The sequence below is a fragment of the Penaeus vannamei genome, chromosome 25 (assembly GCF_042767895.1).
Source record: "Penaeus vannamei isolate JL-2024 chromosome 25, ASM4276789v1, whole genome shotgun sequence".
NCBI lineage: Eukaryota > Metazoa > Arthropoda > Malacostraca > Decapoda > Penaeidae > Penaeus > Penaeus vannamei.
In genome coordinates, this window is record NC_091573.1 from 30974667 (window position 1) to 30992166 (window position 17500).

A 17500-nucleotide genomic window follows, 5' to 3' on the forward strand; every position below is an offset into this window, starting at 1 on the left:
ATTATTGGGGTTCAGCAAACTTGTGACTTGGTCACTGTACACAGGGGTGTCAAGTTTTCATGCAAGTTCACCCTTGCCGAAGTACAGGAACGCTGGTATGCTTTGCTGTATGATCCAACTGTGTCCAGAATTGCTCAACAGGCCATGAAGAACCTACATCCTGATCAGGTAATCTCTATACAAAGTTTGCTTTTTAATACTAACTCCTTAAGGGCAATCTGAAATATGCTATAATTTATTACCAGTATAAAAATATATGTGTAATATAACTAATATCTTTGTACCTTCTGTAGATACAAGCTGTACAATCACGTGCATTGTACAGCAAGGCAGAAGAGGAACTTCTAGGGGTTATAAAGTCAAACTCAAACCCATTACTCCAGACGTTTGAATCACTCCTACAAGAACATCCCAATGTTTTCTACCCTGCTCGTACAGCCAAGGCCCTCATGGCCCACTGGCACCTCCTGAAGCAGTACCACCTCCTGCCTGATCAAACGGTTCCTCCTCTCAACAAAAATGGTCCTGTGAAGGACTTCTCAGAGGCTGAGCAGCAAGTAAGTGACTGACATGGATATTAAATTTTTTTAGTAATTAATTTAAATATATTTCTTTGATATTATAGTTGTCAAGAGCAAGTTTTCACATCAATTCTGGTATTCTGACTATTAATTCCACAACAGATCCATGACTCCGAGCTGTATGAAAGTAGCGATGATCTCTTAGAACATGAGCTTGGTGTGGCCAGCAGAGGAAGCAAGAGAGAAATACGGTTACTAGAGGACCAGGTTTCTAAGTGGCAAGTTCTCGTAGACACTGTGACAGGAATCTCTCCACCTGAATTTGATAATCAGACACTTGCTGTTCTGCGTGGCAGATTAGTAAGGTATGTGGATGATAATTTGATAAAATATTAAAATAAGCATTTTTAGAGAACTTATTTTTGATGTATTTAATAAAATGTGTTTTATAATGGAAAGAGCATGTACATTTTTTAGTATATTATTCTATTACATTGTGTGTAATCTGTCAAGTGTTAAATTGGGGGATTCCATAATGAAAATGGATAATGATAAATAATTTTACATAACAGGTATTTAATGAGGTCACGTGAGATCACCCTAGGTCGCAAGGCTGCAGGAGTGAATGTAGATGTTGACCTTTCTCTTGAAGGTCCAGCATGGAAAATATCTCGCAAACAGGTACTATTTTTTTTTTCATATTGTTCTAATCCTACATTTTTTCTTTCTTTTGTAGAGCATTACAGTATTTGCAAAATCTACTACCTTTTTATTTATATATATCTTGTAGATGGGGAAGCTTAAATAAGTCATTTACTTTCTATTTTATAAATTCCATGGCTTATATTAAAATTTTCTGTGACATTGAATCATTATTATTAGTTTTCTTTCAATAAATGTTTCTTCAAAATTTTCATTTGTAAGACTTCAGTACCTCAAGCAAAATACAAAATAATGTAGTATGTTAATTCTACTTTCTATATATATGGCTTCCAGATTTTAAACTGCACTCTCCTTTTTAGGGCATAATCAAGCTGCGGAACACTGGCGACTTCTTAATAGCCAATGAAGGGAAGAGGCCCATATATGTAGATGGTAAACCAGTATTGGCTGGGAACAAGACAAAACTGAACAACAATTCTGTGGTAGAAATAGCATCTCTTAGATTTATCTTCCTAATCAACCTTGATCTCATCAATGTGATACGACAGGAAACCGCCAAACTTAGTGGACACTAATGACAGCCCATCATAGCTTACCTCAGTGATAATTCAAATAGTAAGAAATTACCCTCATCACACACACACCATGAAAGGCCCCTCATCAGCAGAATATCATCATGTCACTCGAAGACGGTGCTTCAACTGGTTTAGGAATTGTATGACTAATTATGTACTGTTGCTTATCGTTGAGGTAGATAGTCTACTTTTTCCCCTCCCTTCAAAATTTCTCAGATACCAAAGACAATGATGGTCCTCCATTTACTTTTTGAACCAAGAGAAATGATCACAGGTATTTTTCATCAGGGTATAACGGCAAATATGTTCAGTTAGTCTCTCACGTACCATTAATTGTGTGTATTTGAGTGGTTGTAGGAATAATTTTAAAGTGTATATAACTATATCTTGACATGTAACCAAGTGTTGTGAATAATTATAGCAATACCATAATTATGGATAGCTATAAATGAACCTGTCCATCAGAATACATGTGTATGATTTTATGCACTAAACAAAAAGTACCTATGATTACTTGTTTACACATAATTTGATTACATACTTGTAACTATATGAGTACCTGTAATTAAGCGTACCTGTAATTAGTATAATATTCTGTATTTCAGTATTTACCAATATTTCCCTTTTCTATTAAAAGAAAACATAACCATAATGTTTTAATAACCCATACTTAAATTGAAAAAATAATTAATTTACATTGCATTACAAATCTGCATCACTACTATCCTTTACATAAGTATATTACTGTTTAGTAAATCAAATGCTATGTAAATAGGCTAAAGGAGTTAACTGAACTTTCTGTATTTATTTTTTAATTACCTCTATCTATTCCTTCTCGGATATTTCCAGGTTAACAAAATTCTGGCATGGGTGTACAAGGCATGACCATTGTGAATTTGTTTTTTTAAATGTTTTTCGCACAAATGGCTCCACAAGTACTTGGTCACCATGGATTTTATTACTAGTACTACCTATTTCATCTGTTTGCCCTTTTTCTTCATTTTTGGAAATATTTTTTATTATACTGATAATTGGTAATGTTAATAATATTATAATGATTATAATGTCTCTCATAATAATAACAGCATCGCTATTAATAGCATTAGTTAAAAGATTAAAGATAAAAAAAAAAAAAAAAAAAAAAAATCCAAGAAAGGTGAAATCAGGTGAGCTTACGAGGTCTACTACTTGACCCGATGGTGGCTGAGCCCTTGTAGAGCCATCTATGTATAAACACTACATTTTCCTGCCGTCATTGGGTTAAGCATATGAACAAACATTGTAATGAATGTATGTATGTATGATTCAGTTCTGAGTAATTTTACTGTATGATAATCCAGTTAAAAAACAGCAACTTCCTCTGATATAAAAGTAAAGGAATCAAGATGCAAGGACTTATTCAGAGATTTATTTGCTTATGGGATTTCTCATGTTACAGTCACTGCAATTTGAGTTATTATATCCTATTACCTCATATTATATCAGCACTGCATGAGATTTATAAGACCATATTAAAAATGTTGATGTTCTCATGAAAATCAAAATGGGTGAAAGACGGAAAAAGAGGAAACCTTGGCAATCAAATTAATTTTCTTTAGTTGGTGAAGTCCGAATCCCACACTGTGTTCGTCTACTTCCTTGAAAATAATCTGGTATTGTATCTCATTTAGCAATAAGTAAAGCTTCATTGTTGTTTTATAATGTGCTAAAATTCTAAATACATAGAATACTTCAAAACACAGTAAAAATGAAGTTCATTAATATTCTTGTTAAAATGTCTTTCTTTTATCAAAGTGTACATCTTCACTCTGATACTAACCTACAGTTGACTAATTATAGAGGATTGCATACCAGTGCAGACAAACTAGCTGATCACTGCATTTTATACTTTTTTCAAGAATGGGTTCCTTTCTGAAGGCATTCTCACTAGTATGCCTTCAGTTGATTTAAAACACCTTCAAATGTTCCACAGAGCAATATTTTACTGCTCATATGAATATAAATTTTGCCCTGGTGACTTTATGGCAAGAGTACACAAAAGAGGGAACACCTTATACACCAACATATGAGCTGTATAGAACTCTTGCAGGTGCAGTTGTACTTTGTTCACACAGTATAGAGCTTCTGACCAAAATAGCCATTTTTTGTTGAACTTGTGTACTTATTACTTTATGTCTACAACACAATATCCCTTCCTTTTCTTCTGTCTCCCCACCTCCCCCCAATCTTTACCGACTTTTTTCTTGAAAACAATGTACAAAGATAACTTTTTCTGAGAAACAGACCTTGGGTGAGTACTCTTCAATAAAGCACTACATGTTATGGAAATATTATCATGTGATAATATAATTATCCTTCACTAAACAAATGGCAGACTGAAAATCTTTCCTCAGTCACAACTTCATACATTAAGTATTTCTCAAATGACCAATTACCAGCAGCATCTTCATAAATTGATAAAAAATAGAGCGTGAGTGAAAGAAAGTCCATCACGTATACTGCATGTTCTAATGCTGTTGCTACTGCTTTAAATAAACATGTTGTCTTGTGCTGACTTACCTTGACAATATTGAAGACATCCGCTATCTTAATACCACAGGTGTTGGAGTCATCTACTCTTGTCATGGATCCAAGTGTTGGAGAGTTGATGAGACCTATTGCCAGATCCAATGTTTGTGGGAACACATAGCAACTCTCTGCCATCATTAATCTATGACAGAAAGAAAATGGATAGAAAAAAGTTACAATAAAAATGTTAAGCTATATAAAACTTAATTGTTTCCACTGTAGAAAAATTTATTATAAAATGCCAAGCTAAAATTTTCTCCTAGTATTTCTTACCTGTACATAAGGAGCTTCTTTATTAGTCCATCTTTCAGAGTGCCATCTTTTGTCACAGGCCAGATGAAAAGAACGTCTACTTCATCTTCAAGATCTTCACATAAATTAGCATCAATATTAAATTCTTTAAGTGTCTTCTGGACACTCTCCTCTTCTATGTATAATTTACAGTTGGGAAACTCTGACTGCAAGGAAAGGCCAGCTATTGGGAAAGGAGCTGTATCACACACAATAAATGGATCAGGTGCTCTGGCCTTTGATTGCTTCTTTAAGATGACTGATGCTTGCTTAGCTGCAGATAAAAATGCATCAATTGTGCATTCACTGTTTAGAAACATTAGAGTTTCAGCACTTAGGTTTACATAGTCATCTTCATTTGAATTTTCACAAGATACTGATAACTGTATAATACCATTGCAAATGAACTTTATTTCAACCACCTCACTGGCTGTAACCTTTGGTAAATCTTTTACTGGATATACAGCATTTTCCCATAGGGTTGTACATGTTTCTGGATTAGTACTTATGAACTCTTCTTCATTTAAGTATAAATCAAAAGCCAAGACAATAGCATCAGGTACTCCACTCTTTATGCAAGGGATTTCAAGAGTTCGGTCTAGGTCTCCACTCATATGCCTTTCAATATCCTCAAGAGAATTGAAGTTAATGCTTGTTATGGGAATCCAGTTGGATAACAATGTGAATCCTCCTGGCATCTGAGACAACTTCTCTGACATATAAGGTTCTTCATGCTTTACAGACACTCTCTTGCCTTTGAAGAAGGGTAAGTTTGGGTTTCTCAGTTTTGTTTGTCTAGATATATAATCACAGCTAATAAGTGCAATATACACCTCTGCTTTCTGGGGTATAACTTTGCCAAAGAGAGCTGGTGATGGACATGTAACTCTTTCAGATTGATTTGTAATACCAGACCCATGAGTGGAGCTTGGCTGCTCTGCTTGAGTAGAGAGCTCTGATGCTGGCAGTGGTGGCAGAAGGAGATTTTGCCATGCATACTGTAGTGTTGGGAGAATATGCTCTCCCAGCAGTCCAGCATCCACAGTCTCACTCACAACTAGACTGACCCTGTAAAAGATTGGAAAGTAACTTGAAAGAAGTGCTTATACAAAGAGAGAGGGAGGGGAAATATCAGCTGTCATATTTTAGGGGGCTCTGTACAATATTTGTTTTTATTTATTTTTCAACTGAAGAACTAGTCATCATTCCATCTACAAAATTATGTTTCACATTTATTTGCTCATTAATTATTATCAGACTAATTCATATCCACTTATAATGTGCAATCCACATTTTGCAATAATTTGTTTACAAATCTAACAACCTGTAGTAGAACTAAAGATTGAGAGAGGAGTACAAATTGTTATTCCAACAAAGATAAAATATAATTACCTTTCTGGAATATGAGTTGGAATGGCCAGATTGTTACTATGATGGCTAAGGACTTGAATGTCTGGCAAGTCAAAATTAGCCTGGAGAATGTCACCTGACATTTCACACATAAACCTGTCCATTTCACAAGCATATACCATTCTGGCACCTGCCTGTTTCGCATACATGCTGTGGGATTGGTTGAAATAAGCCATGGTGAGAGAGGGTGAGTTTTAATTTTTCAGAAATTCTAATTTATTTAGATGTAGCATAATTTTTTAAATATCTAAACTTTAGTAACAGCAGTATTTCAGATATCTTCTCTTACATGTAGTTTAATCACAACTTGTATCGAAGTGAATTTCCTTAAGAGTATTTTGATATGAGGAAAATCAGTCTTCTTCAATTCAAAATAAGTGGCCTATTTTCCACCTGTTTAAGATGTTCAGTTTTGGACTAATTTTGTTGCTGGTATGCTTTTGGCTTCAGATCTAACTTTTTTACTTTATCTCATCAATCAAATAATTATACTCTCAACTAACCTGAGTAAGCCAGTGCCTGATCCTATGTCCAATACCACTCCATGCCCCTGGTTGACTGCGGCCTCAATTGCACGCTTGAACACACTATTTCTGTTGACATCATTAAGCATGGGCAGGTGCCAGCGGTCAACAAGTGCATTAGTCAGACGAGCTCGAGTTTCTTGGGCATTCGGATCATGAGTGCAAGCTTTCTGAGCCATGACAGCATAGTTCCAGGCTTCATGAATGTTTCCATTTCTGCAATGAGCCAGGATAAGGAAACTAGTAGCATAAAAGATCACAACCAATTTATTGTAATAAACATTCAGATCTACAGTAGGAAAGAATACACATATAAATACACAAAATGGGGAAGAACCTTTCCACAGGAAGTACACATCATTAAATACATTCTACTCCTTTTTATCAAATCATATGCCATTAGACATATCATCATTCACAATACATAAATTTCTACTCTTCTGTTTAGTATCACAAGGATAATTTTCAGAAATTTAGCTGCCTGACATTAATATAAAAATGGAAAAATTCAGAGAATGAATAATCAAAACAATCACAACACATTTATCCATTTTTACATTTGTTTCTTATCAAACACAAAAATGAGTGCTAAATTAACAAGACACAAAAACATCCTGTAAACAAAACTGTGACATCTACACTAAACTGATGAAACACAACTTCAACCTCTATCTGTTTAATGCTGAATTGACGCACATTTATCTGCTGATACCAAACTTAACAATAAATATCACTGTGTACAACAATGCACTGTACTATTGTATCACTTCTGATAGATGATGCTACATATACCCATGTTTAATAATGAAGAACATCATGATAATCTAAGGAAGTACGAATAAATTCAATAAAAGCAATGCATTTAACTATCCCACTCCATATCTTCATCATACAAAAGCAATATGCACTATAACCAAACAAAAAACTTACCCTGTGTAGAACAACCCTGACCAACATTCACAAAAGGAAACATGGGCAACATAGCATCATTAAAACAAAAAAATCAAAATCAAATAGAGAGCAATTAGTCATACAATACCGATGAATGAGTCTTTCCCCCTAACTACCTTCCTCGTTACCAAACATGCAACCAGAAGACCTGAATAATCCCAGAATGACTGGAGGATTGTAATTCCTTACCAAACTTGGGTCAAATAGAGACCAGAAGTTCCCTAACTGTGTGTGCATGTGGAAGAGGGAATGAATATGCAGGCAGATGAGTGTGTGTATGTGTTCAGTGTATATCTGTATAATATGTGGAAGTGTTAGCAAGGTGTTTGTGTGTGTGTGGGGGGGGTTGCATGGGCAAGTATACATGTGTGTATCTATTTTCAGTACTGACCAAAATGGGAACTATATGAAAAATTAACTAAACACCAATGGCTGCTCCTGTTTAAATAACATTATTATTTACAAAGCAACAGACAAACAGAGCACTGAATCACACTGGAACTTAGCATTGCAGAAGCTACCAGCTTGCTCAATTCTGACATTGATGACATTACCCCAATGCTCTATACCAGGTCTTAAGTCATCCTCTAAAGCCTCAGGAATACTGAAGGAAAATAATTCAACAGGTGACCCATCAATAGAGCAATTAGCACTAAATTTGAAGACCTTCAGAGGCATGCCAGACAGGCTATTCCCTCCAGACTCTCCCTCCCACCAGTATATATGTGGGTAGCCTAGCATGCACCCAAATATAGTGCTTAGGTTCAAATCCTCCGGTAACTTGACTTGTGCAGCTTTAATTACCCCAGATTTGACACTTGATGATGCCCCACTATTCTGTGGCAAACACTCCATCCCATTCTGTGTAGCAGTTGCTTCTCCTGAGGAGGACATGCCTGTTGGGTCACTCATAACATCATCTGTGGCAGCCCCAAGCTGACTAATGATGGAATTAAGATGTGTACGGAACTGGTCATGGTTTTCACTATTAGCAACTTTAGGATTCTGTCCACTTATGTCAATGAGCCATGTTGGAGAGGCACCAATGATACTCATCAAAGTACGGGTAGTAGCTGCAACATTAACAATAAATACATCCAAGTCTAGTTCCACTAAAACAAGTTTTGATATCAAAAGACCTTTAACCCGAGCTTGGTTGAGCAGGGCTAGTAAGGCAGAAGTATCTGCTGTACAAACATCCCACAATAGAGAGGGTTTCACACCCTGGTCTACTGCTACAAGCAATGGTGCTACTTCATCACAGTATTGGGCGCCCCGAGAGCCAAGGCACTCCCTGAATAAGACACGCCACGTTTCCAAAGACATTGTCTATGAGTAATCAAAGCTTGGTAACAATCAAATCATAAGCACCAGTATTTCTATCTTTATGACTTTTTCCCTAAGAAAAAAAAGCCCTTCAATTGCTTCAAATGCGTGAGTTTCTTCTAATGATGTGTTAGTACCTCATCTACAACAAAGCAATAATGCAGCTTTGCAACTAATTAACTACCTGTAGAGGGTCTTAGCCAGGAGGTGATGGATGTCTGGTGACTCTGGATAGCGAGTGAGTGCAACCTCAAATATTGTCATTGCCTGCTGAAACCCATTATTCTCCTCGACAGTTGCACTCCACCTTTCTAGAAAAAGAGAGAGAAAGAGTGAGTGACACAGTTATGCTGATAGATAGAACATACACTCCTATGCAAAAAGTATTCAGAGTAATCTTTTTATCCATTCAAATTACCAATTATCTTTCCACTACAGCTGTGAAATAGAATCTAATATAATTTTAACTAAAATCCTGGTCTCTTACTAAACAATGTCAATTTACATATGTATCAAATCATCGATTCCATAATATAAATAATGAAGATAATGAAGATAAACTGAAAAGAAAATCTCACATCAGATTCAGACTAGAGAACTTACCAAAGATATCCAAGTATCTTGAATAATACTGCTCCTTGATGTGTGGTAAAATGCAGAGAGCAAGAGAGAGATGGGAAAAAGCTTTTCCAATCTGACCTCTCTGGCAGCAAACTTCAAAACTCTGCAAATGGCGTTCTGCAACCTGAAAATTTACGAATTATGCATGAAATGAACATTTTACTATGGACTTTATTAATAATATACATACCTATGTAAAGATATATAGTCAATTAAGTATTCTATTAATGGTGCATATTTTCTCAAGTAATGGTTTTGGATTAAAAATTTACCATACAGTATGGTTACTTCTTTCCTGAGTATAATTTGGTATATCTTACTAAAATGATAGTGTGATCTCAACTGACAGTGCTGGTGCCCTTGTTTTTATGCTTAAGTAAATGATTTATGAAACTTTCCAGCATTCTTTCCGAAACAAAGTTGGGCAGAGAAACTGGTGAAAGATTGAGGGATAATTGGGAAATATTGGGTCAGGAGAAAACAAGGGAGTTCCACATAGTAACCACATTTGTATACATGTAAATCTTGTAAGAACTGCAAAGGTGGCATCTGTCAGTAGTCTTTTTGAGTTTCAACTGCTCTTTGCTTCTTTTCAGTATATCAACTTTCCAAACTTTATCTAGCAATCAAAATCTAGACTTGCTAATCAATATCAAATATCAATAAATGTTTGAAATATGCTTCAATGGCTCTCAATACAGAAGCTTTTTCTGTATTCACAGTTGCTCTTTTCTATTAAAATCTACCTGAAGCTTGGAGCAGTGTCAAGCAATCAATTTGGCATACATACCCTTTGCTCCAGCAAAGACCAACCAACCTCTAGCAAGTTTATTTTCTAAAAATAAAGAATGAAGATTAAAGTTCATTTGTGGTGGAGGTTTGTTGGTCTTTGCTTCAGAACCAAAAGTGTGAATCAATACTGACTGGAGTAAAGTAGGGTAGCATCTATTATTTTCTTCACAAAATGATTCTGTAAGTGAGACAATCAGAGCATAAATATATTCATGAAACATATATTCAAATGCTTTTCTTTTTCTTTACCTGATATCCGCTCACAACCTGTGGTTTCGATCTGCCATTAAATAAGTGTCTGGATCCAGGGCCACCAGGCATTCTTCCTTCCTTCCTCCTTTGGTTCCACAGCAGAAGTAGAACTTGTTCTGTTGAAATAAAGGTATCAGGTAAGACACTTCAATCATCTTTGTTCTATTGAAATAAATTCTGTTATGTCTTTCTACTTTTGTTTATGTGGGTGTGTGATTCTTTACAGTATGGACGCACTCACCAGAGACTAAGTCCCAAACTCCACATTAAAAAAATTTATTAATCAATCTAAGTTGCTATGACTGAGTGACTGCCTGTGGGGAGGGCTGACAGAAAGCCCCCTAATACCCCCTAGAAAACATCGTCTTCCCCTCGGAATGCATGGAAAAATAGAGCTGAAACTCAGGAGCACCGAGTGCTTGGGCTAAGAGCAGTGCTTTCTGATATATTTTTCCTTTATTCGTGGCATTATTGTTCATGTCTGCTGATTATTTTTTGTACCAACAGCTGCAACTTTTTGAATATCATATTCAATATACCCTAACTGAGTGCCTCCATACCATAAAGGATTAACCGTGGGTGGAAGTGTCGAAAAGCCTTGACTACTAATTTGTTTATCTTTTCTTTTTCTTATTCTTTGTCCACTTTTTTTTTTTTTTTAATTCTTGGTCTACTTTTTTTCTCTTCATTCTTTGTTTATTTCTTCTTCTTCCTCTAGTATTCCTTTTTCTTCTATTTTTTTTATTCCTTCTTTCACATCATCCTTTCAGCCTTCCTCTCTATACCTGTACCAAATATACACTGAAGCTGACAAAGGAAGCAAGGTTGGAATTCTTTTCAATTACAGGGATAGATTATGGTGTGAACTAATGAGCAAAAGTATCAAAATCTTTAAAAGACTGGACAGTACACATTATGAGCTTAAAAACAAAAGAAAAAGAAGAAAAAGATGAAGAGATGAAGGTCATGATTTACAAATATTCTATCACTTTTCAATCTGGCACGACTCTTTTTTCCTAATATGAAAGCCTTCAAACACAATGCTCTATCCCGCTCAATTTCTTCCGCTCTATAAGATGGCGGTGTCCATTTCCCTCTATCTACGTGCGTCAGTGTCTTTAACTTATACCACATTTCCTTATATGAAAAGAATACCACATTAAACAAAGTAACAGAAAGATGTGACAGAAAAAAGTTGTTCTATAATTTGCTAAAAGAAAGAAAAGAAGAAAGCTGAATATTATATAAGCAGTGACTTTAAATACTTTAAATACTACATAAATCCATGTTTTTTCCCTTAAATTTCCATGCATAGAAATGTCAAGAAAAAAATATCTATAATGGTTCTAGAACACTAAATATCCGAAAGTACTTCCTCCATACTTTATCCATCTCCTTATCATAACCAAAATAAATTCATCATAATACCCATCACCTCCTTATCGTAAATAAAGCCAACCCTTCAAAATTATGAACAAACAACCAAAAATACACAGATTAACACGAAGCAAACCCACCATCTCTTCATCAACAGGCAAAAACCACCCTTAAACCATCCATAATTAGACGTAAAAACATTATGGAAGCCCCGAATACATCCCAGACGAACCACTCGACCAGATAATCGTGTCACAATCACCTCTCTACATGTCAAAAAGGCGTCACTTCAACAAAACCCAAAAGACAGCTTGTGTGGACCTTGTTTGACCCCTGCGGCACTTCAGATCAGCGGTCTAAAGCTCGGGAAAGTGGGCCGCTTTCGGTAAAATAATTCTGATTTTTGTTTCTCTGGTGGTTTTTGTTATAGATGATGTGCTAATGAAATCGTTGATGTTTGAGTGTGTTTTTTTGGGGGGTGGGCTTTATAAAGTTGCTAGGTTCAAGGGAAATATATATATATATATATATATATATATATATATATATATATATATATATATATATATATATATATATATATATATATATATATATATACATACACACACACACACACACACACACACACACACACACACACACACACACACACACACACACACACATATATATATATATATATATATATATATATATATATATATATATATATATATATATATATATATATTCTCCCTCTCTCTCTCTCTCTCTTTCTCTCTCTCTCTCTCTCTGTGAGTACGCAAATAAACGCAGAATTGTCTGTTGCATTTCTCACCCATGTGATGGAAGTTTTTTTAGCAAGACATAATTTATCACACACACACACACACACACACACACACACACACACACACACACACACACACACACACACACACACACACACACACACACACACACACACACTCACTCACTCACACACACACACGCAAATATATATATTGTATAGGTGTATGTATATATATATATATATATATATATATATATATATATATATATATATTTATATATATAAATATATATATATATATATGTATATATATATATATATATATATATATATATATATATATATATATATATATATATATATATATATATATATACATACACACACACACACACACACACACACACACACACACACACACACAAATATATATATATATATATAGATAGATAGATAGATAGATAGATAGATAGATAGATATAAATGTGTACATGCGTGTATTTTTTCTTCTCTTTCTTTCTATCTCCTTGATGAGATCAACCAAATGGAAGTGAATACTGGAAGTGCGCTGGGTATGCCTACGAATTTTCCTATGCTTTCATAACAACTCCTACTACTATTATTAATGATAATAAAGATAATGATAAGAATGATAACATTGGCAATAATGATGGTGATAATAATAGCACAAATAATATCAACTATTGGTTAGGTAAGAAAAACAACAACTTTTTATTCATATTAATTTACTGAACAAATAACATAACAAACACAAAAGTAAATATGGACTAGCGAATAATACACTTACAATCTACAGTCATCCAGTCTCTTCACAACAGGTACAGATAACTTAAACATAAGGGGCATATCCGGGTCCCCACAAACCGAGACGGTTCATGCCCATAAGTATATTTACATCAAAGACTATACAAGAAGAAAATGAACAGGCTTATCTAGTCTTTGATCTACATAGACTCTCGTAGTTGCAGTAAAAGAGAATGAAAAGAAAGAAAAAGAAATGCAAAATGGAAAATGCCAACTTTTTCTGAGATTCGTCAAAATGGAAATCTTTATTGACGTGCCAGCTGGATGAGCCAATAACGAACGTAAAAACAAATGTGTTAGCACAAAGAAAATTGTCCTTTGGTCGGCGTATGACTAGAAATATTGAAAATGTACTCTCTCGTTAGGATACTGTCTTCGGTGTATGTAAAGCATAAATTAAATAGAATTACATTATAACTAGAGTAGAGCTCGTCGACAGTTTCGAAAAGAATTATGACTCTTTCGGACTTCTTAACATACTTAATATCATAAAAATACCCACCCTCTCTGCTTCAGATATTGATTTATGATAGTGTCAGTTTCTTAAATATTTCCCTAGTCGGATTTAATCACTATATTTTTTTTATCTGAATAAAGAACCATACTCTCTTTAAAGAAGTTATTTCTCTTCCAAAGTGGCTCGTTTCAAAACACGCGCCTGATACATCACATAACAGTATGAGGATCGAGCCAGCATGGTATACTGATGTTCTCTTCCGTCTAAAACAGTCGAGATGTAAATAAGGCAAAATTCTGATGAAAGGACTTCTTTGGTCATCAAGCTATCCAAATGAGACGATGGTTTGTCAACTAACCATTTAAAGTGAAATTCTCATCGGGTTTTTGTTTTTTGGTTTTCGAAATCGCTGAGGGAACGCGGGCTTCGTTGGACAGGCCCCTGGTATCATGGAGGAAATTATCCATTTGCTGGCTCGCTCCCTACAAATGGCCTCATGAAGGACTCGGGCCTCCTCGAACGAACGCTTTCTCCTTCTCTCAAAGCTTAAATGTACACGCTGTCAAATAAATATGTCTTACAGGGTTTCTCTCGTCATATGTGAATTTGCCAAGGAATATTAATTTTTCCAAAGCTTAAGGAAGTACAAGGTCTTATATTCTCAGGTTATAACAATAGTGCTGAAAAAGTAAGCCACATATAAAGCCTAGTTGTATGAACTTTACATTGGTATATAAAACGTACTTGCAATATCATAACATAAAGATATCGCTTCTGCCCTCAAGGCTGTGTGTAGTCCTGCACTCAAGAATATACACTGCATTCATTAAAAGAAAACTCGTGAGGATTAACTAGTTCACACGACACTCTTGTTATGCTTAACTCCCTTTTCCTTATGACAGACGGATTTTCAAATGGCTTCCGTCTTCGTCTTATTCTACGTGGCAGGTTTATCATCCCTCGTTACTCCCCTTCTGCGTTCCTCAGCGATACTAAGAGCACTTTGGTTTGGAAAATGACTAGTTCGTTAATATTACCCACATCGGTTCTCCGCCTACAGACAAGGAGGCTTTTTTGTCCTCGGGAAAAAAAGGTGAACATTCTCTGATATGGCTTGCTGCTTTAGGAGTAGCACAGGCCGCTCTGCCTTCGAAGACAGCTAAGATTTTTTTGAGCAATCACTGTGAATAGCAGGACCCTCGCCCTCCGACCCCAGTAGCCCCGCGGGGTGAAGCGAAGGGCGCCCTCAGTACTGGTAATCTGCGAGGGGCGTCTCCGACTGCCAGATGGAGTCCCTGAGGTAGTCGGCGTGGGAGAGGGTCGACGTGGTCAGGCCCTGCGGCATGTACTGGTACTCGAGCCCCTCGAGGCCGTGCGCGGCGGAGGTGTAGAGGGCGATGCTGGCGGGGGCGTGGGAGTCCGCGGGCGCCGTGGACGGAGGGTGCGAGTAGATGCGGTGCTGCAGACGGAGGTTCGTCGGGACGGACGACACGTTGTAGGGCGGCGGGTCGTAGTCGGGGTAGATGCTGCCGGCCGGGACGGAGAGCAGGTTGACGAGGTGGCGGATGTAGCGGATGGCCAGTCTGAGGGGAGAGGCTGGGGTTAGGGGGCTGGGCTCTTCCTTGCCTCTCTCTCTCGCTCACTTTCTCTCTCTCTCTCTTTCTTTCTCCATCTTCTCTCTCTCTCTCTCTCTCTCTTTCTCCATCTTCTCTCTCACTCTCTCCCCCTCTCTCACTCTCACTCTCTCTGTCTCTGTCTCTCTCTCTCTCTCTCTCTCACTCACTCTGTCTACTCTCTCTTTCCGACTGTCTGTTTACCTATCTGTCTGCATTTCACATTGTCTATCTTTCCTTCTTTCTACCTTTCTTTCCCTCGCCGACACAAGCGCACTTCAACATTTCAACATTTAAACGAGAAGCGAAAGCATTACGCGGGTGCAAGCAACGTCCAAAGGAGAATTATCAATCAAAGGGAGCCACTTATGGCCTGTAATTTCAAGACAGCGGCAACCCCCTCCCCCTCCCCCGTGGCAACCCCCTCCCCCTCCCCCGTGGCAACCCCAGCCTCCTCCCCGGTGGCAGGTGAGGCGGTCGGGCAGGTGATGCCAGCAGCGGAGGAGAGGAGGGGAGGGGTGGGGGAGAGGGAGAGGGGGAGGGGGAAAGGGAGAGGGGGAGAGGAGAGGAGAGGGAGAAGGTGATGGGGGAGGGGGAGAAGGAGAGGAGGAGAGGAGGGGGAAGGAGAGGGGGAGGGGGGAAGGGTTAGGGGAAGAGGAGAGTAGAGGGAGAAGGTGATGGAGGAGGGGGAGGGGGAGAAGGAGAGGGAGAGAGGGGGAGGGGGAGAGGAGAGGGGAGGGAGAAAAGAGGTGGAGGGGGAATGGGAGGAAAGGGATGGCAATGAAGCATTGGTTGGAGGACCGCGGGGACACAGCCACGGCTCAGGACGGAAGTTTACCCAGAGAGGAAAAAAAATACAAAATTACGAATGCATTTTAGGGCTAATATGTAAATGCAAATCAGATTCTCGACCTTATTTTAAATCTTCTAAATCTTCTAATAACAGATTCTCGACCTTATTTTAAATCTTCTAATATGGGAATAAAGTCTAACAAAACTAATAATACGGCTTTACTCACTTCATAATACCAATCTTACCTGAAAAGAAATATCTCTTACGTTAATCATTGCTGCTTTTACGAAGGCAAACTCAAGCAAAACCGCTATTTATATTCCTCTCCCTTCGCCCGTTGGTGCTTGAGGTCGAACGAATAATAATTACTTCCATCCCCATATCTTGCCTATCAGCACGACATATATTTCCCGTGAGAAATCGCTTCCCTAGCACGTGCCGAGCGAGCAGGGAGAATTGACACTTACGGCCACGGTACAGAGAGGTCATAATTGCTAACGCCGCGGGGAGAGGAGGATGACCGGTGCTAATGAACAGGTGACAAGATGAGGTGGGGAAGGGGGGAGGGGGGAAGGGGGAGAGGGAGAGGGAGGAGGAGGGAGGGGGAGGGGGAGAGGGAGAGGGAGGAGGAGGGAGGGTTAACGTACGACTTTCCAGCTGGACATGTGGACTCGATCTCATAAACATTCAAGTTATTAAATAGGAAGTTTGTCATTAAAGGATCTCTTGGGGGCGTTTGGCTCCTATTCGAATAAAAGCTGGAAATGAGGGAGCCGAGAACATGTGGAACAGGAAAAGGAAAAGAGAACTAGCGAGAACGTTGACCACTAACCGTCTGTGTGTTAAAAAAATGGTATAAAAATGAACACACGTATGCGCACGAATATGTTTATGTACATCCATACATATATACATACAAACATACATACAGAAATACACACAGACATGCATGCATACATACGATACGGCCAGGGGTCGGTATGTGTCTGTGTGTGTGTGTGTATGTGTGTTTGTTTTTTATTTTATGTCTCTTCCTCCCCTTCCTTGTGTTGGTGTCCGTGTATGTGCGTATGAACGTGCATCATATACACGTATACACATACACGTACTCAGACGCAGAGTCCGACAGCCACGCAGACAAACAAACACAAAACGTACCACACAGC

The 17500-nt window shown here is 37.7% G+C and overlaps 4 protein-coding genes across 10 annotated transcripts in view; 1 reads left to right on the forward strand and 3 right to left on the reverse strand.

Annotated features, from left to right (window-relative positions):
* Rcd5 (microspherule protein Rcd5) overlaps positions 1-2406 on the forward strand; it is a 4089-nt gene extending 1683 nt beyond the window's left edge. For both annotated transcript variants that reach the window (XM_027373070.2, XM_027373071.2), the window contains exons 2-6: positions 1-168; positions 294-557; positions 684-886; positions 1094-1202; positions 1544-2406. The exon at positions 1-168 is cut by the window's left edge and continues 391 nt beyond it. In XM_027373070.2, the coding sequence (XP_027228871.1) occupies positions 1-168; positions 294-557; positions 684-886; positions 1094-1202; positions 1544-1759 (960 nt within the window). In that variant the 3' untranslated portion in view covers positions 1760-2406. The remainder of the gene's footprint in view (positions 169-293; positions 558-683; positions 887-1093; positions 1203-1543) is intronic.
* LOC113820721 (protein arginine N-methyltransferase 9) overlaps positions 1-12302 on the reverse strand; it is an 18928-nt gene extending 6626 nt beyond the window's left edge. The window contains exons 1-8 of one of the 3 annotated variants that reach the window (XM_070139430.1): positions 12193-12302; positions 10492-10610; positions 9433-9574; positions 9014-9140; positions 6532-6768; positions 6011-6178; positions 4601-5686; positions 4319-4469 (exon numbers count right to left, since the gene is read on the reverse strand). In XM_070139430.1, coding sequence (XP_069995531.1) covers positions 4319-4469; positions 4601-5686; positions 6011-6178; positions 6532-6768; positions 9014-9140; positions 9433-9574; positions 10492-10563 — 1983 coding nt within the window. In that variant the 5' untranslated portion in view covers positions 10564-10610; positions 12193-12302. Of the gene's footprint in view, positions 1-4318; positions 4470-4600; positions 5687-6010; positions 6179-6531; positions 6769-9013; positions 9141-9432; positions 9575-10491; positions 10611-12011 lie in introns of all 3 variants that reach the window. The other 2 variants (XM_070139429.1, XM_070139432.1) reach the window with 2 other exon arrangements.
* Positions 6802-8982, reverse strand: LOC138866482 (UPF0739 protein C1orf74 homolog). Its single transcript, XM_070139433.1, has one exon. The coding sequence runs from the start codon at positions 8827-8829 to the stop codon at positions 7963-7965; it is 867 nt and encodes a 288-aa protein (XP_069995534.1). The 5' UTR covers positions 8830-8982; the 3' UTR covers positions 6802-7962.
* Positions 12303-13375: 1073 nt separating the features above from the next.
* Positions 13376-17500, reverse strand: part of LOC113820735 (streptococcal hemagglutinin) — a 20930-nt gene continuing 16805 nt past the window's right edge. For all 4 annotated transcript variants that reach the window (XM_070139438.1, XM_070139435.1, XM_070139436.1 and 1 more), the window contains exon 8: positions 13376-15511. In XM_070139438.1, the coding sequence (XP_069995539.1) occupies positions 15175-15511 (337 nt within the window). In that variant the 3' untranslated portion in view covers positions 13376-15174. The remainder of the gene's footprint in view (positions 15512-17500) is intronic.